Below are 22,108 nucleotides of genomic sequence, written 5' to 3' on the forward strand. Positions count from 1 at the left end.
ATTTTAAGAGATTTTAAGGTAGATAGGGTGTCTTCCTCCATCTTGGATTTTGAAATACTAGAAAACAAGGTCTAGATCTTTGATGAAATGTGCAAATTTTTATAGAAGTAGGTAATATATGTGTAAGAATTTTCATTATAATATAGAAAATGCAATGTTTGATTATATTTATGATTGTATTTTACAAAAATAAGAATTCTATTGTTTGATTCATTTTTTTCCAACTTTGTCAAATAAGGGGAGGCAACTCAAATGCAAGGGCAGATAATCCAGATAGTGTTACTTTTACAATAGAATGTGTTAGGAATTTACCAATTTTTATATGTAGCAAGAAAACGAGTCCGGTGACCCCATTTTTTCTTTTTCTTATCTGAAAGCATAATATTGAAGCTATCTTCTCATATTTTATCTCAAAATTCTATGGTGTGGTTTGCGTTTTATGGCGGAAAAATGGGTTTTCCATGCATAATCTATACAAAATCTTGACAATTTTGAACAACCTGTAGCGTGAAAATAAGTCCGGTGACCCATTATTTTTATTAATGTTTTTAAACAAGCAGGATATGAACTACATTTTGGCAAATTATTTAAAGATTCTATGGATTATAATTTAGACACCCCATCTACCTTAAATAGAAAAACTTTCAAAATGCTGAAAACGTAACGGTAGTAACCAAAAATATGTAGTTAAAAATTAAGTACTGTAAAATACAGGTACCTAAATATTACAATAATTTTAAAGTAACACAATAGTACTGAATATTAAAATTAAATTTCTAGTACTACCGATTTTTAGTACAGAAATAGTACCTATGCAAAAGTAGCTGTGTAGCCATGGGGTTGTCAGTTTATTTTCGAACTTTAAGTTCGAATATTTATCAGGTATCTTTCGGCCCTCTGTTACAGGTACTATCAATACAACCAGAAGAAGAAGAAGAAAGAAAACGTGCATAGGGTATGAGATTGACAGCAAATCATATGTCATTATATCAATGTAAGGCAATCTAATAACATGTTGCAAATAAAAGCTAACACAAGAGCATGAATGTTAGGTCTAGAGTATGAATCGTGTTTTGGAGAGATTGGTGGTAGACTTAATAGGTAGTTTATTTGCGAATGTTCTTCACTTTTATCTTTCATATACTATGTTACATATACTATGCTACATATATTATGTTACATATACTATGTTACATATACTGATAGAACCACTCCTCCACAATTAGAACAACCAAACGCTTTAATAGAACTATCATACACAAAGAAAGCACTAAGCCTACAAAATGTTAAGATACAATCTTTATTAAAATCCCTTCGAATCTAAAATGTCAGAATAAATCTATTAACGAAACAATTTCAAGAAAATTCTGATGATGATCTGTTTAAAAAAGTTAGCAATTACAAAAAACATGAAACGTAAGTTAGATTGGATTGATTCTCGTTAACCATTGAAACTTAGGGATTGCGGTCAAGAAAAAGGTGATATCTAACACCTACGAATTTGTTTCAAAATTTCTGGAATAATCTTTGCTTTTTAAATTCAAGGTAAAAGTGCCGATGCTGTATGTATTTCTTTAAGAAGACTATGACGTCATTCATTTGCTGCTGTATCTTTACATTAAAAGATAAGACTGTGCATATATACTTGGAAAGTTCCGAAGATTTCATGAAATGCAGTATTTTCAAAACTAGCAATCATTACAATCGACTACAGTTTTGTTAACAATGATTTTACACATGCTATTTTTCTTACATTTTCATATTTTTAAGATAAGTCAATATCATGGAATTTATAAGACTCTCATACAAGTGCGAGGTTAAGCTACTAATAAAACCATGTTCAATCAACAATTTTCAACATAAGAACATATGAAAATGCATGAACCAAGTCAGAAATATTATTTTCAATTCGTTTGATGTGTTTCAGCATTGATTTAGTCATTTGATACGGGATTTCGTTTTTAATTTTCATTCGAGTTCGTTATTTTGTTATTTTACTCTTTCCGTACTTAAAGTTTGAATAAAGCATTTACAGTATCCAATGTTTTTAAGGTCATACGGAAAACTAATAAACGCTTTAGGAAACAAAATAATTCCACTATTTTCAACGTATATTATCTTACTGTTCAGGACAAATTCCTACAGGAAAAATAACTATCATTAGTTCAAGTATTGTGAATATAGATTTATGGGGTTTAGTTCATCATCTAACCTATTTTTTAACATTGTATATTTGTACTCATGTTAGTACGTAAGAGGTCTCTATAACTGAATAAATGGCTTCAATTTAAAAGACAGTTTGAACGAAATAACAGTACTTCAAATGTTTCTATATTTAAAGATGAAGAAATTGATCATTGCTTGTATGTATATAGTTTTAAGTAGAATTATCAATTGGAGATGAGGTTTTACTTTTCTGATTTATTGTTTACATATACGACATTTTCAGCATTATTGGTGATAGTAAACAGGGAAAAAACTTAAAGATCAACAAGCTCAAGTCCTTCCTGTGAGACATTACTTTCATTTCATTTCATTGGTCTCCAGTTTTCTTATCGATTGTGAATAACTGTACAAATATGTGTGAATGACATCAAGCATATTCATAAAATGGACACGAATTGAAATCCCATAGATCAACACAGACTTAAAAGGTGTTAGATTAATCAATTTGCCAAATTGTTGCATTTTTTAAAGTGTAAAAAAAATCAACAAAAGTACTGAACTCCAAGAAAACTCTAAAAAGGGAAAGCTCATAAAACCTGAGAAAATCAAATGCTTCAAATCAACGGAACAAGTGAAGAACAATTTTCGTCATGTTCCTGGCTTGGTACTGGCACTTTTCAAAAATGATTTACCTTGCTTTATAGCTAGACTGTACATTTTTAAACAAAAATATAAGTTAGGCCAAAATTGCCCTTTTTTATTGTAAGATACAAGCTGATTTTGATTTCATCGTCAACTAATCAAACTAGCACAGATAAGCTCATTGGTCATATGCACACACAGGAAAATGTGTAATAACTTTATACAGTTTCTTTCTCCTCGTTGTAGAAGAGAGTTTAGAGTGTGACAACTGTATCCAACTTTGTTGAAACATAAGACAAACATGAATCTCCATGACAGTGATAGATATGTCCTACTTTATATAAAAATTCATTAAAGATACCAGGTTTAAAAATTTGTTGTTTTTATCGACATTTTATGTCATTGTACGACTGTGCTTTTTTGTTTTTTTTTCTTTTGGCTTATTATATTTTTGATATCTCATTTCTTGAATTAAGAAACCATTTAATGATGTTCTTATTGTGAGATTTTATTCAAAGTGTTCATTTAGTCTGCGAGCGCACATTTCGTTACAATGTCTGAAGAAAGCAAATATACCAACTATTGATTTTTAACTTGAACGCATTTATTTAAAAAGAAGCCAATCAGTTCATCAAAAGTAAAGATGGGTAGACGAAGATTTATAACGTTGATGTACTAGAAGTATATGAATACGAACTTGTTCTGTAGTCCGACACATTGAGCAGAATTTTTTTTACAAGCTGGTGAACGAAAATCAACAAGAAACAAGACCCCCCCATAACAGACAGTGATTAAATGTTAATATTACATACAAAACACTGATTAATGTTAATTTACATACAAAACACTGATAAAATGTTAATATTACATACAAAACACTGATTAAATGTTAATATTGCATACACAAAAATCTTTATGATCAACATCGTGACAGGTGCGTAAAAAAGAAGAAAACATGAAATGAATATGTTGTATTTATTTTGATACCTTATGGTTATAAAAAAAAGTCAAACATCAGCCATAAAAGTCGCTATAAATTAAATGGAATATATAATGTAGAATTAGAACGGAGACAACGAATACTAGATTTTCCAATTCCGCATATTACTGTAATTGTTGTCTCATCAAACGCTCCCAATCATTCACATCAAACTATGGTTGTCTTTCTAATGGTTGAATGCGGCGGATGTTGATCCATTTTCTTGTTCTTTCCGGGGACCACAGCATATCCCATACTATCACCAAACAAACCGTCAAGACGCAACAAATAACAATAGCCGCTATTTGACTAGAATTTAATATATCATGTTCTGAAAAGTATAAATTACAGATTTACAAAGTATACAGAACATAATTTATAATTTATCTTAATGATGTATTTGTAAGATTTTTATTCTAATCAGTTTTTACATTTTGTTTATTTTTACAGTAGGATATGCTTATTCTTCTGGAACACCCTGGTTTTGTTTTGGTTAGTTTTGCACAGTCTTTTTTTTTTCTATGATGGGTTTGCAGAATGTTGTCGAACTTTTCGTCGTTTTTCGTTTTTACAATGACGTTTTCAGTTTGTCTTCCACTATGAGTTTGAATTTCCTTGTGGTATCTTTTGCCTATGTGTCCGATACTGGTATTTTCAGCGTGAGCTACATATATTTATAATTGAAATTTTTCATGTCGACTAAAAATGGTTCTTATTTAGTTTTAATTTGATATGATTACATAGGACATCTGTATATTGATAATATTTGTAATCGTGATTGTACAATATAGTTGTACAACAAATAAAATAATAGTTGTTTAGAAATAACATGAATATTTAACGTTGGTTTTATACTTACTTAATATTGTTACCACCGTATGTGTAACCGTAGTTGTCTTAATAATACTGTGTGAGCTGGTATTGTATGGTCTTTTGAACATTGATGTTCGTTGGGTGGTCAACTCAGTTATTGAAGTTGATGCTGTTGTCGGTATAGTTGTTTTTGTCTGTGTAACTACTGTTGTTGTTGTGATTGTTACCGCCGTGGGTATTGGTGGTAATGTTGTTGTCATTGTCGTTTTTGTTGTCGGTGTTGTTGTTGTTGTTGTTGTTGTTGTTGTTGAAGTCGTTGCTGATGGATCAAGTTAAAATGAATGCATTTGAATTACAACAAAGTTTAAAGGATTTCAATTTCAAATCTAACTAATTTATTTCATTTTTTTCTTTCAAATCAATACCAAACATGAAATGTGATTTAGTGTATTTCATTTTAAAGATAGAGGTTTATTTCTTGGTTTATAATGTAAAATAAAAGGAACATACTTTTACAAGTATATTTCTTATATTCTATGATTGCAAATATGACAGCTTTCCATTCGAGATCGAAGAAAAAGGAGTTTTTATAGCCTGGCATGACTAATCAGTTCCGTTGTTTTCTGAGGGATGATAATAACTACATTGAAGCCAGTTGTGATTCGGTACTGGAACGATTGGCTCGAGGTTTTTTTTCAAATAATTTTAGTTTAAAAAGGTATTTCACTTGCAATAAAAAGTCCAAATATTGAAATACAACTATTTATGTAATTACTCATCTAGTTGACTCCTTGTCAGATGCATGATTTCTTTTAATTGTAAAATTTTCTGTAAATGTAAATGTTCCTTTGTCACCATCTTATGGTGTTTATATATCTCAACCTGTACTATTCGCTCGTGTTTGTAACAACGTATTAGATTTTAGCGAGAGAAATTTATGTATTACTGAAAAATTATTACACCAGGGTTTTCGATATCACAAACTAGTCAAAACATTTACTAAATTTTATCATCGGTATAAGGAAATAATTCGTAAATATAACTCAACATGCAGACATCTTATATGTTCAGGTAGTTCACATCCAATTTTTTATGGTAATATTCTTTACAAAGCACAAAAATGTCAGTTTTCACCTCGAAAGCTTACAAAACCTTTAAACAGACTAATTAAGAAGGGAAACAGTTGTCAGGTCATTAAAGATTGCATATTTTGGCTGTAATATTGATTCACTTATAGGGTCTTTGCACCGGAACTAAAGACATTTATTTAAAAAAAACAGTTGTTGGCATGACACGGGTTATGTTCTTCTCATATATTTTATGATAGTATGATACTAAACCCCCAACGAGAGGGATTGTGCCTGATATTCATATGATGAAGACATAATCTTTCAATCAGTTAAATTGAGGTCTGGAGCTGGCATGTCAATTAACTGCTAGTAGTCTGTTGTTATTTATATATTATTGTCATTTTATTTATTTTCTTTTGTTTCATCTTTTGTTTCATCTTGTGACATCAGACTCGGACTTCTCTTGAACTGAATTTTAATGTGCGTATTATTATGCGTTTACTTTTCTACATTGGCTAGAGGTATACGGGGAGGGTTGAGATCTCATATACATGTTTAACCCCGCCGCAAATTTGCACCTGTCCCAAGTCAGGAGCCTCTGGCCTTTGTTAGTCTTGTATGATTTTCAATTTTAGTTTCTTGTGTATAATTCAGAGTTTAGTATGACGTCCATTATCACTGTACTAGTATACATATTTTGTAAGGGGCCAGCTGAAGGACGCCCACGGGTATGGGAGTTTCTCGCTACATTGAAGACCCATTGGTGGCCTTCGGCTGTTGTCTGCTCTATGGTCGGGTTGTCGTCGCTTTGACACATTCCCCATTTCCTTTCTCAATTTAAGATGTTATGATTCAGAATATTCCATCAAAAAGTGCTCCTGTAAAGCAAATATACTATACTCGTCTGGTATTTAGAATTTCAAATGCTATTCTTTAAACCCAATTGTTCCCTAGTCTTGTTAATATTAGATTCGAGCATTTAATTTTAATTATAAAGAATGAGGTTTTATTCCTAATCACGATCACTTTCTAAATTTTATACTTACGTAATAGGAGTGTTGAGATATTCATAAACCCGCTGTATTTACCAGGTCCTATATCATTGATGGCTTGTAAAATAAACTGGTAGGTACTATTAGGTCTTAGACCAGATACAGTGAATTGACGATTAGTTTCTCCAACAACGCTTGCACTTTTCGTTCCTGCAAGCCCTGGACCTCGGTAATAAACCCTAGAAATAAGAATTAACATGTGTACCAACTCAACAACAAATGCAACAGATACGAACTGGTACTTAGAAACTATGGATAAAATTCAACATTAATGTAAACAATTGGATAAGATTTGACATTACAAATTTTTGTAATATTCTATTTAAATTAGATTGCCTGATTTCCATTAAAAGTTTGATACATATGTTAAGATGACTTTAATGTGGAACTAAACCCACAAATTGTGAATAACATGGTCTGCTAAAAGCTAAAAAGTTTTTATTTGGTGTCCAAAACTAAATAAACTCATCATAGACACCAGGACTAAAATTTTACACTTACGCCAGATGCACGTTTTGTCTACAAAAGACTCATCAGTGACGATCGAATAAAAATATGTTTAAAAGGCAAAATAAAGTAAAAAGTTGAAGTTTATTTGTTGTCTAAACTAAACCAGCTCGGTGGAGAACTTAAATGGATAAAACTGCAGCCAATCAAAAGATTGTTTCTTCAATTCATTTTGACACACAATTTATCCATTGAAAGTGTATACATAATTCCACAACAATTCTATGATATATAACTGTTAATGCTTCAGCTGTTCTGGACAATACGTTCCAAGTGTGGATAACAGAAAGTAAAATAACAAAAAAAATAAATCAAAAGAAAAAGTCATTTATTGAATGGCAAAATTAAAAGCTCAAACACATCAAGAGAATGAAAAACAACTTTCATATTCCTGACAGTGGAAGCCCCGTGATTGCAAAACAAAATAGGTTAATGTATCTTAATGTTCATTGTTTATTCATTTGCGATAAAAAGATCAATTAAGAGGGACATTTATTATTCTTAGTAGCGTAAATTATTCTTATACTGGCAAGTGCTGAGGGAAGGAGGCGAATGGTGACTAGGGAGAAGGAAAATTGTCATCCGCCTGATGATAAAATCCTTGCCAAAGTAAGGCATCTGTTTGGTAGTGAAAAAAAGTATAAATTCACAGTCATCGGTCGAAATTCCGTTGTTAACTTCGATGCCTGCCGTCTGCCACCTGTAAAGAGAGGGAGCCCAACGCTCTGTACATGGTCAGAGGCCTTGCAACATCTCTGTGAAAGGTACATGTGTGGTAAATTGCAAGTTCTGTTTCTATCGAATATATCAGTTGCATTCCAAATGTGATGTACGTTATCGTAGTCGGTCCCTAATTGCAGGACGAGACTTATGTTCATTGATAATTTGTTCGCAACCTGAACATGCATGCAATATTTGGCAATGGCCCTTTAAACATTCTTTTTATTCGAGCGTCACTGATGAGTCTTTTGTAGACGAGACGCGCGTTTGGCGCACATACAAATTTCTATCCTGGTATCTCTGATGAGTTTATCTATTAACTTCAACACCATTTTAGAGAAAAATGTTATTACCAGACTTTCTCTCTTCTCCCACTTTTTTTAAGGTACACGTATCGAAAGTAATACTTTATTGCGTAAATAGTGATTAAAAGAGATATTAAAAAAATTACTTATATCCTTTAACGTCTCCATTCTTTTTAAATATGCTTAAAGCATCCCAGCTAATTGTTAATGATGTAATTCCTTTTGTAGATGCACAAATGTTACTCGGCGCAGCTCCAGGTCCTGTTCATATACAAGTAATAGCAATTAATATATAACGAAGATATAGATGTTTTTTGTATTTTATTGTAGTGTATCAAGTCAACGATAAAAGTTTAGCTTTAGGAATTAAACAGACCATTTAAATTCAAGTGGTATTTTGTGTAAACCATAAGGAAATGTGACCCTCTTGCTAAAATCTCTTTTCTCCGTAATATCCGGCGCAGAGAACATATTCATTCCGTTCAATAATACGTAACACTACACTCAATGTCTCAGACCACCAGTTGCTCCCTCCAACTGAGAATGCATGCAATAGTAGCCCTACTCTGACATAAAACTATGCTTTTGATGTCAGGTGGTCTGGACAATCATATTCACAAATCGCGGGATGAAGTCAGTTAAAAAAGGTGTTCTCAATATCAATAGAAGAAGACGTGTCAAGTGACGCAGTGAAATTGTCATTAAATTCGTAAAATTGAGATCTCATTAACGTTCCGCTTGAAAAGATTGAACGAGATTTGTATTCTAAAGCTAATGTTCTGTTTTATTTTCTTAAAGACGCAAGTTCTTCATGACTACCGACTACTTCAAATGCAAAATTCTTTTAAAATTCACATTTATACAACTTAAGAAGGCCTTCTAAATTATTGGGCATAATTTTGATGTTTGTTATAGTCATTATACATGTCTTCTAGTGTTATATTCCTAAGTGACGTTAACTTGTAAATATTAGATATTACACACATTATCAGCACACACGTGATCGTCTTTTCTTTAAAAGAATAATAAAAAGAATAATTCCAGACAGATTATCCCTTAAAAATTATATGGAACTAAAAACCAAATGTTCAGAGAATAATTGAAGGTCTTTCCACCCGAAAAGGTCTATTTTGATACAAAATTATCTAAATTCTGTTTAAGGTAGTTACGCTTATGTCAACTTTGCCTGTCCAAAATCGTCGTTTAAAGGTAAAGAACTATTGAGTTAATTGATGATTTCAGTGATATTTGTCTTAACATATCTTCTATTTATCATTATTTTGTAATGTATAGTTTGTGTCAACAGTTTTTAATGTTTTGTATAAAAACTGTCAACACTCATTGTATCATAGTGCTTGTTCTTTACTTAATATCTACGAAACCATCTTGTTTAATTTGTACAAACAGACTAAATTATAGCTACAAAAATTAATAAAAGATAGAACCCAAAGTTGTTTTACAAAAATCAGATCTGTAAAATTTATTGAAATATGGCTACGTGCTACAATTTGATTTTGAAGTTGTATTTTGCTGATATAAAATGTTTTATATTTGATGAGCATATTCTAGAAATGAGAAATCGACCCATAGAATAATAAGTTGGTGGTCGATTTATAGTTAATACCGAATTAAAACACACAATAATTGATAACCTGCGTTTATTCACGCCATAGAGTAGGAATGTTTTAGTTGAAACAACGTACTTTTGATAAAAAAAAAATCTTTTTTATATTTGCTAAGGAAAATGTTTTTGGTTATATCTCCGTTATGCACGGCTCTAATTCTTTGCAAAAAGTAAACTCACAAAAATACTGAACTCATAGGAAAATCCAATCGGAAAGTTCATAATCACATGGCAAAATCAAATAACAAAACACATAAAAAACGAATGGACAAGAACTGTCATATTTCTGACTTGGTACAGGCATTTTCAAATGTAGAAAATGGTGGATTAAACCTGGTGTTATAGCGCTTAACCTCTCATTTTGTTGACAGTCTCATCAAATTCCGTTAAATTTACAATGATGCGTGAACTAAGCAGACATAATTAATAAAATAGTTAAAATATGGATACAGCAGCCATCATCTTGTAACATTTTTAAAAGGAGCAATTTAACAGAAAAAAAAAACATATATCTACAAACACATTCATTGATCCGTTGGCTTTACTTTGTGTCCTTTTTTGTTAATAAGCTCTTCTTTCTTTAATAAGATTTAGATTTTCAATTTTTTTTTACTCGAGCACCACTGGAGAATAATTCAACTGGTAATGAATAAATGGTATCATTAATTGTATTTTTATATTTATATTAATATCGGTTTATCAAAATTCTGTGTATACTCTTTATTGTTTTAGGATTGTACACAAAGCAATAAATAAAAGGTGTATTTGTTATATTTTAGATTGAAAGACATATGAATTCATTTATATAGATGCTGTTTATTTCTATAAAAAATGGTCGATAACAGATAATTATATTAATTGTAATACATCAGGATTGTTTAATCTAAATGCATGAAATCAGTCCAACGTAGATGATACGTTATCAGTCTGCTTTAGTTTGTAAAATGACTTTCGGTTTGTATAGAATCTTGCCTTTTAAATGCATGGCATTGAGCGTTCCTGATGAAGGTAAATGCAGAAATCGCTTCGGACGCATGGAACGCATTATGTGTTGTTTTAATTTTTTGATTTAAATCTGCCACTTTCAATTTGAGGTAACTCGACAATTGTTTTGATCAGTGAGTGAGTTTCGGTATTGAATGTATTATTGTATTGTTTACAACAACAAAAACCCGTCTTAAAAATATAACACAGAACACAGTTAATAGAGTACTTACTTGTATGTGGATGTGTATAATTAATAGACGTAGGATTTGATATTTCTCCGTGCGCTGTAAGACTCTTTACAAAAATATTGTAAAAAAATCCAGAAACAATAGGAAATATTTCCACATTGTCTGTTGTTGCACCCGAAACATCTTTATATTTATAAGTCTTGAATAGAGACAAGCTGTTAAAATAAACTCTATATCCAGTGATTGTATAACCACAGTTCGTTTTGGTTGTATCCCACGCAACAATTATAGACTTGGCTTTCTGTGTTGTTACTTTAATTCCCGAAGTGTCAGAACCACAAAAACCTAAAATATGAATAACAAAACATGTGCACACATAATGTACAATGGGCATTGGTACAGGTGAATAGCTGTACCATTGACATATACCCAACACTACCTTTTATACAAAATAATATTATTTGCAGGTTTTGTTTCTCAGTAGGACATCTAAAAAAGATATCCTCTTTTCCTCTTTGCTTTAACAAGCGGATGACAACCGTGTGCATTTGTGATTTGTTTATGATCATATAACTAGTTTTACGTCATCAGTGTATTAGCTTGCCTAAGATAGAGAGACACTGCTCCCTTTCGCCCATTTTGTGTAATCCTCTTCCGTAGTTGTCCCCTGTTCTATGGATTTTGTGTTAATTAATACTGTTTCATGTCTTACAAATCATTTTTTTCATTACTACTGAAAAAGTTATACAACCCTTATTAGTATACATAAAGCATAAAAGCCCCAAATTCCAAAACGTTTTGCAAAATACAGCTCAAATAATCTTTTTTTTTGGGCAAATAATCCTCAGTACTCGAAAACTGAAAAAAAGTTCATTATGCCATTTTTCACAAAAGGGAACCTTGCCGACATATTTCCATCTTAAAACTAAATACAACTTATATTATGACATAATATGAAATGACAGCCAGTGACCTTTATATCTCCAAAAGCCGAGTTTACTTACATATTGTATCTCTGATCATATACAGAAACAAGAAGTGTTTTAAAAATTCCATGTTCTTCTTAACAATGGCACAACTAGTTTTAAACTAAATTTCTACATGGAATAAATGTTATACTAGGGTAATCTCGATAATATATTAATATAGAAAGATTATAGTGTGCGTTCAGGAAGTAATGTGGGCTTTTTTCTAATTTACTAACGGGGTCATACTAATATTGTTCTACAGTTTTACGGAACATGTCTAGAGATCGAATCTGTCACATAAATCTGTATTTGAAAAAGATACGGTTAATCTTATCGTGATTTACTAACGTTACATGACTTCAAGTAAGATCATTTTTATTTCATGCTTGTTTTATGGTGTACAAAAGTTAACATTTTCTACATAAAGAACGTTTATATTTTTTGAAATCAAGTTTTTTTATTTCGGAAATATAATAGACTTAAAGGTGGCCATTTGAATTTTAATATATCTATTAAACACTTACTTGTGTTGAAGGTCGTTAATCGGCCTCTAGATGACTCTTGGTTTCTTGTGTTTTTTTTATGTTTTGTTGGGGTTTAGGGGATTGTTATGGGTGTGTTTGTCACTTAATGGATTTCTTCTAACATTTATTTCTATTCAATCTTACTTGTAATACTATTGTGCCGAAATAACTTATAGCAAAATAAACCTTAAATATCAGTCTTTTCATTCGTAGGTTCAAAAGAGGCGAAAGATACCGAAGAGACATTCAAACATAAATAAAATGGCAAAATTAAAAGACCAAAGACTAGAGGCTCTCAAGAGCCTGTGTCGCTCACCTGATTCTATACTTGGGATTTTGAAATAATACTAAAAAATGTAAAAAATTGTAACAGATACTAATAATGATGTTTTAGGCCAAATTTGGTTTAATATTGTTATGTTTGATTTCTATTTATTCAGTAGTTCTCTTAAAGAAGACATTTGTTTGTATTTCCCACAGGGTCCCATGTTAAACTATGTTCCCGGCTGGCAGCCATCTTGAATAATGGTTCGGCTACAAAGTAACAAAACTTGGTCAGTACATCATAAGGAACATAGATGATATATTTAGTTTCATTCCATTCAGTGGTTCTTCAAAAGAAGACATTTGTATGTATTTCCCATAGGGTCCTATGTTAAACTAAGTCCCCCGCTGGCGGCCATCTTGGATAATGGAACGGCTACAAAGTAACAACACTTGGTCAGCACCTCATAAGAAACACTCATGCTATGTTTGGTTTCATTCTATGCAGTGGTTCTCTTAAAAAAAGACATTTTTATGTATTTCCTATAGGGTCCTATGTTAAACTAAGTCCATCGCTTGCGGCCATTTTGGATGATGGATAGGCTACAAAGTAACAACACTAAGTCTTGGTCGGCATCTCATAAGGAACATTCATGGTATGTTTGGTTTTATTCAATTCAGTGGTTCTCTAAAAGAAGACATTTGTATGTATTTCCCTTGGGTCCTATGTTAAACTAAGTCACCCGCTGGCGGCCATGTTGGATGATGGATCGTCTACAAAGTTACAACAATTGGTCAGCACCTCATAAGGAACATTCATGCTATGTTTGGTTCCATTCCAGTCGGTGGTTCTCTAGAAGAAGTTCAAAATGTAAAAAAATTACGCCGACGACGGACGACGGACGCCAAGTGATGAGAAAAGCTCACTTGGCCCTTCGGGCCAGGTGACCTAAAAAACGACAGTAAAAAATAAAACACGACAAAGGAAGTTAAAGATAAAGCAAGACAAAACAACCCCACAAAAAAATTGGGGATTTTAGATGTTCCGAAAGTTGTATTAAGAATCTGCTCTACATGTAGCACCTGTAGGGTCTTACACACCGGTGATAAATCGTATCCGGTCGGTCAAATTAGGGGGGGAGACGGGGTTGTGATATCATGATAGAAAATGTAATATCGGAATACCGTGTCAACTTGGAGATATATACTCCATATACAGGTGCTACTAGAATGTTGCTACATAGAAATGGACTAATTCTTTCAACTTGTGTTTCAGTTTTTAATGATGAAAATTTGTGTAGAGGGTCCAATATAGAATGCTTAATACTTATGCAAAAAACAAAGAGACTTAGATTGTATGTACTCTAAAAGATCTTTGAATTGTTTAAGTGTTCTCCAGAATAGATAGTTTCACAATAACTTTGAAGCCAAGCTTACAAGTTATAGTTGCAAAAATCATTTTGAACAGATACATGATCTATAAAATGCAACCTACATCATATATCATAAAACGAATTTAGAGGAAATTCGCAAAAATAAAACAAACTTTACAAAAAATCTATTAGTTTTTGCGAAATTGACGATTTTGAAACAATTCTTATAACATTTTTCTAGATTTTAGTGTATTATATTTATTTAAGTTCATTATTAAATAATATGTCAGAAAAAAAGCGTTCACTATGACTGTTAAACAGAGGTATACTACAGTTGCCTTTATATAAGTATATCCTTATGTTTAAAACAAGTAGTAATTACTGGTAGGTGCAGCTTCAACTATAGCTGTGAATTTACAGAAGCATTATATCTTACATTTTTCAAAATTGATTCAAGATTATAAACTCTGTATCGGATGTTTTAATAAACCCTTCAATAACAGTATAGAATGTTTAATAAGATACCAAGAAGGTCATATAATTTCCTTGATCAGTACAATAGAAATAAGCAAATAGTTCCACTTGTTTCATTGTATGGTCTGTATGCTAGGTTACAGCCCAGGACATTTTACTCTACAAAAAAACTAAATCTTAGTTCAAGGCAATTTGAAGATTTATGTGGTGCAATTCAACGTATATATTATAAGGCTATTTTATATTAAAACATTTTGTATTCGTACTAATGCCAGTACTTCGTCTTATTATGGTTGAAGTTCAATTTATGAGACAGTTTGAACAAAAGAAAAACACTTATACTGCTCAAGTTTAAAAGGTGAAGTACCTTGATTGTATTGTAGATTTTATACTTTCGTTTTCTGATTTACGGCTAACCTTTTTGATACGTTAAACTGTTTTTTTCTGATAGTCACTAGGAAAAGTTTAAAGATCATCAACTCCTGATCTTCCTGTGTGACGTTACTTACATTTTATTTTATTGGTTTTCAGTTTCCAAATAGGTTTTGTTTATAAATGTGCTAGTTTAATATCGATCAAATCGAATTAACGAATTTTCATATATATTCAGACCGTCATTGGTCATTAAAACGGGAACAAATTGTGGCAGTTCAATGTTCTGTTATGTTCTTCGCATGGACACTTGTACGTAAATGTTTTGGTAAATTGTAATATTAAAAACGGATAATAATTTTAAGTTTAAAAACACTTTTCACGTAATGTTATCACGCATTCCACACTAAACAAACCAAGAAAAAAGGAGACTTTTGGAGAGAGTTAGCAGACCAGGTTTAATATCTAACTATACGAACAGAATTGCTAACGTACCAACCTCAAGTCTTTGCTTTTCTTTTGGTTAATATATCACGGAAGCATGCATATACTCCGTAACTGTCCGAAGCTAGATCAGAGAATTCGAAAAACAATTAAACAAACAAAATAAAAAAATATGCAACAAAGATTAAAACTCGTTATTTTCTCCTCGACTAAGGGAATGTATAAAACAAAAATTGAATGTCAACTTGAAAGACAAAACCATTCAATATTTTTTTTTTAAGGATGTATAAAGTTTTAAGTTTTTAAAGTAGATCTAACGAACAATAAACAAGAGCCAGGTGTATCACCAACATTTATGGCTCAAAATCTTCCTGTTGAAAAAAAAAGTAAAAACTTTAACATCCATAATCAAAGATCTGCAATAAACAACAAAATTTAAAAAAAAACCAACAACATATTGGATGTAATACAAGACATGATGCAAACACTTACGAGTTACTCATTGGAACGGGCACATAAACATATGCATCTCATTTACATACCTATTCATACTTTTTATGTTCTATGATGGATGTTTTACTCATTGGCAATCATACCACACCTTCTTATTATTATATTTATACATAAACATGTATCTCATTTACATTCCTGTTCATATCATTTTGTCAGATATTTTTTAATTGTTTGTATATGGAGTTGTCTACCATCTAACTTAAACTATAATAACATGTGCTTTTAGCCTTCTCATCATTATGGTCAATTTAGTCAACATCCTTACATCGTTCGCGACCGAGAGATAAAATCATTCCTCAGTAAAGGACCTAAATATCGTCCCCCGTCAATTATTAATGGAATGAGTGTCGTAATATCATCCACGACTCACTCCGTACCTACTGTTTGAAAGGTAAAACGGGAAAAAGCTGACAAAAAATCTTTGGACTCTTTTTTTAATTCAGTAATGAAGATAGTTAATATTCGAAAACAACATTTTGAAGAACATTTTACTCTTAACGGCAGCCATAAAAACCCTATTTCGCGTATCAAATATAAACTAAAAGAACTAGCCAAGGAATTTGTTTTTGGCCAGGCTGATAAAGCTGCTAATAATATCATTATTGTTTGACGTAAATCTTATATTGAAGTTCTGCAAAAGGAAATCACGAATTCACCAACATTCCAACTGACTTCATTTTCAGAAAACGACATCTGTAACAAACACAAACTTTTAACTACTTCTTTACAAGCAGAAGCAAATACAATGAAAGTCCCAACTATGTACTGGCTTCCGAAGCTACACAAAAAACCTTATAAATATAGATTTATTTCATCTTCAAGTCATTGTTCAACTACTAAATTGTCTATTCTACTTACTAGTACACTTGGTACAATAAAAACCTTATAATAAGTTGTTCAAATAAGGCCTTTGAAAATAGTGGAATTAATTACTTTTGGAGTGTCAAAAACTCGTCGGAAGTACTTGATAAATTGCATGCATTAATTGGTGATTTTTAATCTGTTCAAAGTTTAGATTTTTCTACCCTATATACGACTTTGCCTCATATTCTTATTAAGAAAAAATTCACATCCCTCATTAACTGGGCATTTAAAAAAGTCAGAATGCGAGTACATATGTTCAAACTCTTTTAGGTCATCTTTTAGTAGCAATAAACAAAAGAACTATGTCAATTGGACATGCTTTGATACTATATATGCGATTGAATTTTTACTTGATAACATTGTTGTTCGCTTTGGAGATTCCGTATATCGTCAAGTTATTGGAATTTCAATGGGGACCAACTGTGCACCACATATTGCGGACCTATAAAGAGATTTTCGGTATTTGAAAATGAGAACCCAAAGGTTGATAAAATTGTCTGCCCATTATTTATTTCCACTTTTAAGCCAATGCACGTAAGTATGTCAGTTTTTGAACACTAAATGGGAAAAAGGTATATATTATACAATATTAAACGTGTAAAGTATTGTCAACTAGCAAACGTGAAATCAGTAACTCAGGGTTGAATGGAGATGGAGAGAGTTGATAATGTTCAACGCAGAACAAAACTACACTACACTGTCAGCGAAACATAAATTATTCTTAAATGGTGACTTATACAAAAATGATGACTTATACAGACAGCCAATACGATGAGTTTATTTGTGAGGAAGTATGATTTTACTAATTGTGTTTTATAATAAATGTATGATTACGCAAAATTTAACAGATCCGGAATTAAGTCACGTTTCATTTGTCTGCAAGTCTGTCGTCAGTTAGAAAGTTATATCATAGAAATTGTATTATAGATTAGGTTTTTTTCTTTGATTTAAAAAAATGCTCAATAGAATTTTGAAAGACATTTTCATCTCAAATACGCTTTTGCTATTTCATGTCATTGATGATTCTAATCTCATAATTCCCTTTCATACCTTTATTCCAAGCAATGCGGTAACGTTAAGTCTAGAATTGTTAAAAAATACAATTAAAAATACATGCATTTCGCTTCAAACTGTTTCCATTTTCTGTTTAATAACAACTTGTTTTATATTGATAAGCATATTTTCTGTGAAAACTGCCTTAAAAAATGAAATATTTGTACAGAATATTGTGAAGTATATTGAATTAAAAAAGAAGGAACGTAATGAATAAAGTATCTATTTTTAGACGACTTTAAAAGTGAAAGATGAGGATATAATTTCTAGTCCTTGTTCCACTAAAAATTTATTTTTGTTCTTTGGAAAAGTATATAATGTGATTGATAAAAAAGGTGTTATTTATCTAATATCAAATGCATATTTTTCGCAATAAACAGAAACCTTTTTTTCAAACTTGGCACTTGTTCTTACAAAATGGATTTTGTAATAAGAGACTAATGCACAGATTGCATGTATAGTATCACATCGGGATATAAGTATTTGTTAAACAGTTCTATTCCCAAACAATCAAATATACTACTGTAGTGAAAATGGGGTAAGTCGTTTCAAAAATACTTATACTTACAAAATGAGGTGTGGTCCTTGTTAATTCTAAAGAGAAATTTTGAATTTATTGTCAAGCGATGACAATTTGAAATCCATAAATTATTTATCTATATTATGGTTATAGTCAATTTATTCCTGGCGAAGAACAGGTTAACCCCCCCTCCCCTGATTATATAAACGATCCATGCTCTTTGCACTCATATACAAATCGTTTGTTGGCATGGTGCTATTGTCTGTTTCTTTTGCATCTTTGTTGTGTTAAGACATCATTCTAATTGATTCGAACTCAACTGACAAGTCTGTCGTCGAAATTCTAAACCCGTTATCCTGAATGACCTTTTATAATCAGTGGGTCAAACCCATCGGCAGTGGAGGTTTCTTCTAAAGAGAATCACAAACCCAGAATTTGGAACAGGTGTGCCGACATATAATGTAATTAATTCATCATCTACTTTCACAAAACTTAAAAAATCATTTGAAACACTTAATAAGTTTTAACCGCCGTGCATTGTTGACCCTGAAATTAAATTTCAGGCGGCCGAAACGTTTGTTTGGATTTACCTTCACCCAGAAAGCTAAAACCTTAAAACTGATGCTATGATGTACATATCTGACTACTTGAACAATATACTACCAAAAAATAACTAAAGAGAATAAACATGAAAATTTCACCACTGAAACAAGTGTGTTACAATATGTCTTAACTCAAGACGGTTAAATTTTAATATTTAAAGCGCGAGGCTTGCCGAGCTTTTCAAACACTTAAAATTTAGGCGTTGAATGTCGAGAAATATCGCAATACACGAGTAATAGTGGTGGAATCTGTTTTTCTAATGATTTTTATCCTCTCTTTTCAAAGTTTTCCACAAAGTTGTGTTCTTTAAATGTGACATCATCAGGTATGGTCGCATTTTTTTCATGATGTGACTAAAGGATATTTAGGAGAAAACAAGAAATTTGACGTCATAATTAGATATCGACCAACCATTTGCTGAGAACAGATAATTCACTAGTGATCGAGGTGAATTATTTTTCTCACACCGATCTTGCTATTTGAAAAAAGCACAAAATTAGACAAAAATTAATTCAATGTCAACTTTGATTCACTTATAGGGTCTTTGCATCGGAACTAAACACATTTTTTTTTAAACAGTTAATGACATGACACGGGTTATGTTCTTCTCATATATTTTATGATAGTATGATACTAAACCCCTAACGGGAGGGATTGTGCCTGATATTCATATGATAAAGACATAATCTTTCAATCAGTTTAATTGAGGTCTGGAGCTGGCATGTCAGTTAACTGCTCTGTTGTTATTTATGTATCATTGTCATTTTATTTATTTTCTTTTGTTACATGTTTTGACATCGGACTCGGACTTCTCTTGAATTGAATTTTAATGGGCGTATTGTTATGCGTTTACTTTTCTACATTGGCTAGAGTTATAGGGGGAGGGTTGAGATCTCATAAACATGTTTAACCCCGCCGCAATTTTGCGCCTGTCCCAAGTCAGGAGCCTCTGGTCTTTGTTAGTCTTGTATGATTTTTAATTTTAGTTTCTTGTGTATAATTCGGAGTTTAGTATGCCGTCCATTATCACTGTACTAGTATTCATATTTTTAGGTGCCAGCTGAAGGACACCTACGGGTGCGGGAATTCTCGCTACATTGAAGACCCATTGGTGGCCTTCGGCTGTTGTCTGCTCTATGGTCGGGTTGTTGTCGCTTTGACACATTCCCCATTTCCTTTCTCAATTTTATTTGGCTGAAATTGTTAATAAAAATAGTAAGTAATATTAATATTTACAATTATTTATTTTAGTTTGCAAAATGTTCCTGTATTTTCCATTATGATGTGTGTGTTTTGGAGCATGCATCTAGTAGTTGGACATACACCATGTAGTAGTTGTTCATGTGAACCTGTGAAGGAAATCAGTTGTAGATGTGACTGTAGCCGTGGATGTGGTAAGTATTGTTTTTTCAATTTCATAAATCAAGGAGAATTGTATATTTAAAAAGAAGAAAAGACTACAGTTAAAAAAATTTATCATTCATTATTAAATTAAACATATTTTTGATGTACTGTATGTTACAGTTATTTGAAAAATTCATTCGTATTATCTAAAATAAAAACAAATTTGTTTAGTGGATGGAATGGTTGTGGTGTTGGTTGTTGGTTTCAAGCGGGCACTGAAAAAACATAAGTCAAAGAAAAAAACTAACGAAAAGTGAGTAAGAAGTAAAGGTTTACGACACAAATACTAAAGATTTAGCAATACAATCCTCATCACTAACCGGGAGAGTACGATATTAATTTTTCTTAGAATGTCCTGTATCAAGTCAGAAAATGGCAAATGTTATCTTCTAGTTCGTTTCTCTTTGTGTTGCATGTCGTTTGTTTTTGTTGCACTTCAGTATTTCTTTTGTTTCATTGTTTTCCTCTTATAGATGATGTGTTTCCCTCGGTTCTAGTTTTAACCCGCATTTGTTTATCTCTTTATGATACGAAGGTATCCCATATTCAATTTACCTTAACGGTGATAATTTTGATATTTTTTAATTTCTAGATAAGAAACAGATTGGATTTCTGGTGAGACTGAATGGCAATATGATGAACAGACCGAAAGGATCCGATGTTGTATATGATAAAGTTATTACAAATGATGGTAATGGCTATAATCCTTCAGCAGGAATATTTACAGCACCAGCTGAAGGACTTTACTCCTTCTCTTGGACAACTACTACGCAAGCGAACAAATGCTTTTTCATATATATTGCTGTGAATGGAATAATGATTGCAAGAAACCATGCAGGAACAGATAGTGTCGATCTATCAGCAAGTCAAACTGTTGTTGTTCATTTGAAGACACATGATAAAGTAAATATTAAGGTCCAAGATAATTATTTCGCTGATCTTATGTATGGTGGAGGATGGTCAACCTTTTCAGGTTTTAGGATATGAGTTTGTTGTATTTGCTTTGTATTTTTCATCGCAAAATTAAAATTAAAGCATACCTGTATATCAATCTGACTGTTATTATTTTTCAAACTGCTAAACAAGCTGTAAGTTGTCATATCAGGTTGCATGTACATGTAATATAATGGGGATGAATATATCATTGTCTTAGTTAAAGTTATTTTTGTGTACACAACTTGAGTATGACCTGTTTGTCATCTTAGAATGAGTTGTGTTTAATTTTGTATAAAAAGAGATGGACATCTTAGTCGAGATTGAAACGTGTCGCTGTAGCCAGAATTGGACATTTACATAAGTTATTCAAAAAGTTGTTTTTCAAATTGTCAATTTAATAATTTGTATAAAAGCTTGTTCAATCAATGATTTGAGATATATACTGAGTGCCAATGAAAACGCAACACTTTTGTTTTTGAAAAAAATCTTAAATTTTTTATTTTATTTATATTAGAACTTTATATATTTGGTTGAAAATGACTTTTAAGACAATTGTCGACGATTTTACGGTTGAGTGATTTTTGGAACAAATGCGAAGTAAGGGTTATTTTGAACGGACATAAACCGAGTTCATCGCTTTTCAACATACGCACCATTTTCACGATTTTGTCATTTAAAGCTTGGATAATGTCATGAATTTTCCCGCCCTTATTGTTAAGAAACTGCAATAAACATCTGAGTAA

At 31.7% G+C, this 22,108-nt stretch overlaps 1 protein-coding gene across 1 annotated transcript; it reads left to right on the forward strand.

Moving 5' to 3' along the window:
* Nucleotides 1-20,281: 20,281 nt before the first annotated feature.
* On the forward strand, nucleotides 20,282-21,459 carry LOC139518495 (cerebellin-2-like). Its single transcript, XM_071310007.1, has 2 exons — nucleotides 20,282-20,419; nucleotides 21,022-21,459. Exons 1-2 carry the CDS (start codon nucleotides 20,305-20,307, stop codon nucleotides 21,414-21,416), a joined length of 510 nt encoding a protein of 169 aa, XP_071166108.1. The 5' UTR covers nucleotides 20,282-20,304; the 3' UTR covers nucleotides 21,417-21,459.
* The last annotated feature ends 649 nt before the right edge of the window (nucleotides 21,460-22,108 follow it).

This window comes from Mytilus edulis, chromosome 4, assembly GCF_963676685.1.
Source record: "Mytilus edulis chromosome 4, xbMytEdul2.2, whole genome shotgun sequence".
NCBI classification, from domain to species: Eukaryota; Metazoa; Mollusca; class Bivalvia; order Mytilida; family Mytilidae; genus Mytilus; species Mytilus edulis.

What these genes read in the sequence shown, in the direction of transcription:
- LOC139518495 (XM_071310007.1), top strand. Translation starts at nt 20,305, where the DNA reads ATGATGTGTGTGTTTTGGAGCATGCATCTAGTAGTTGGACATACACCA. An exon ending in TGACTGTAGCCGTGGATGTG is followed by an intron (nt 20,420 to 21,021) that starts GTAAGTATTGTT and finishes TTTAATTTCTAG; the next exon opens with ATAAGAAACAGATTGGATTT.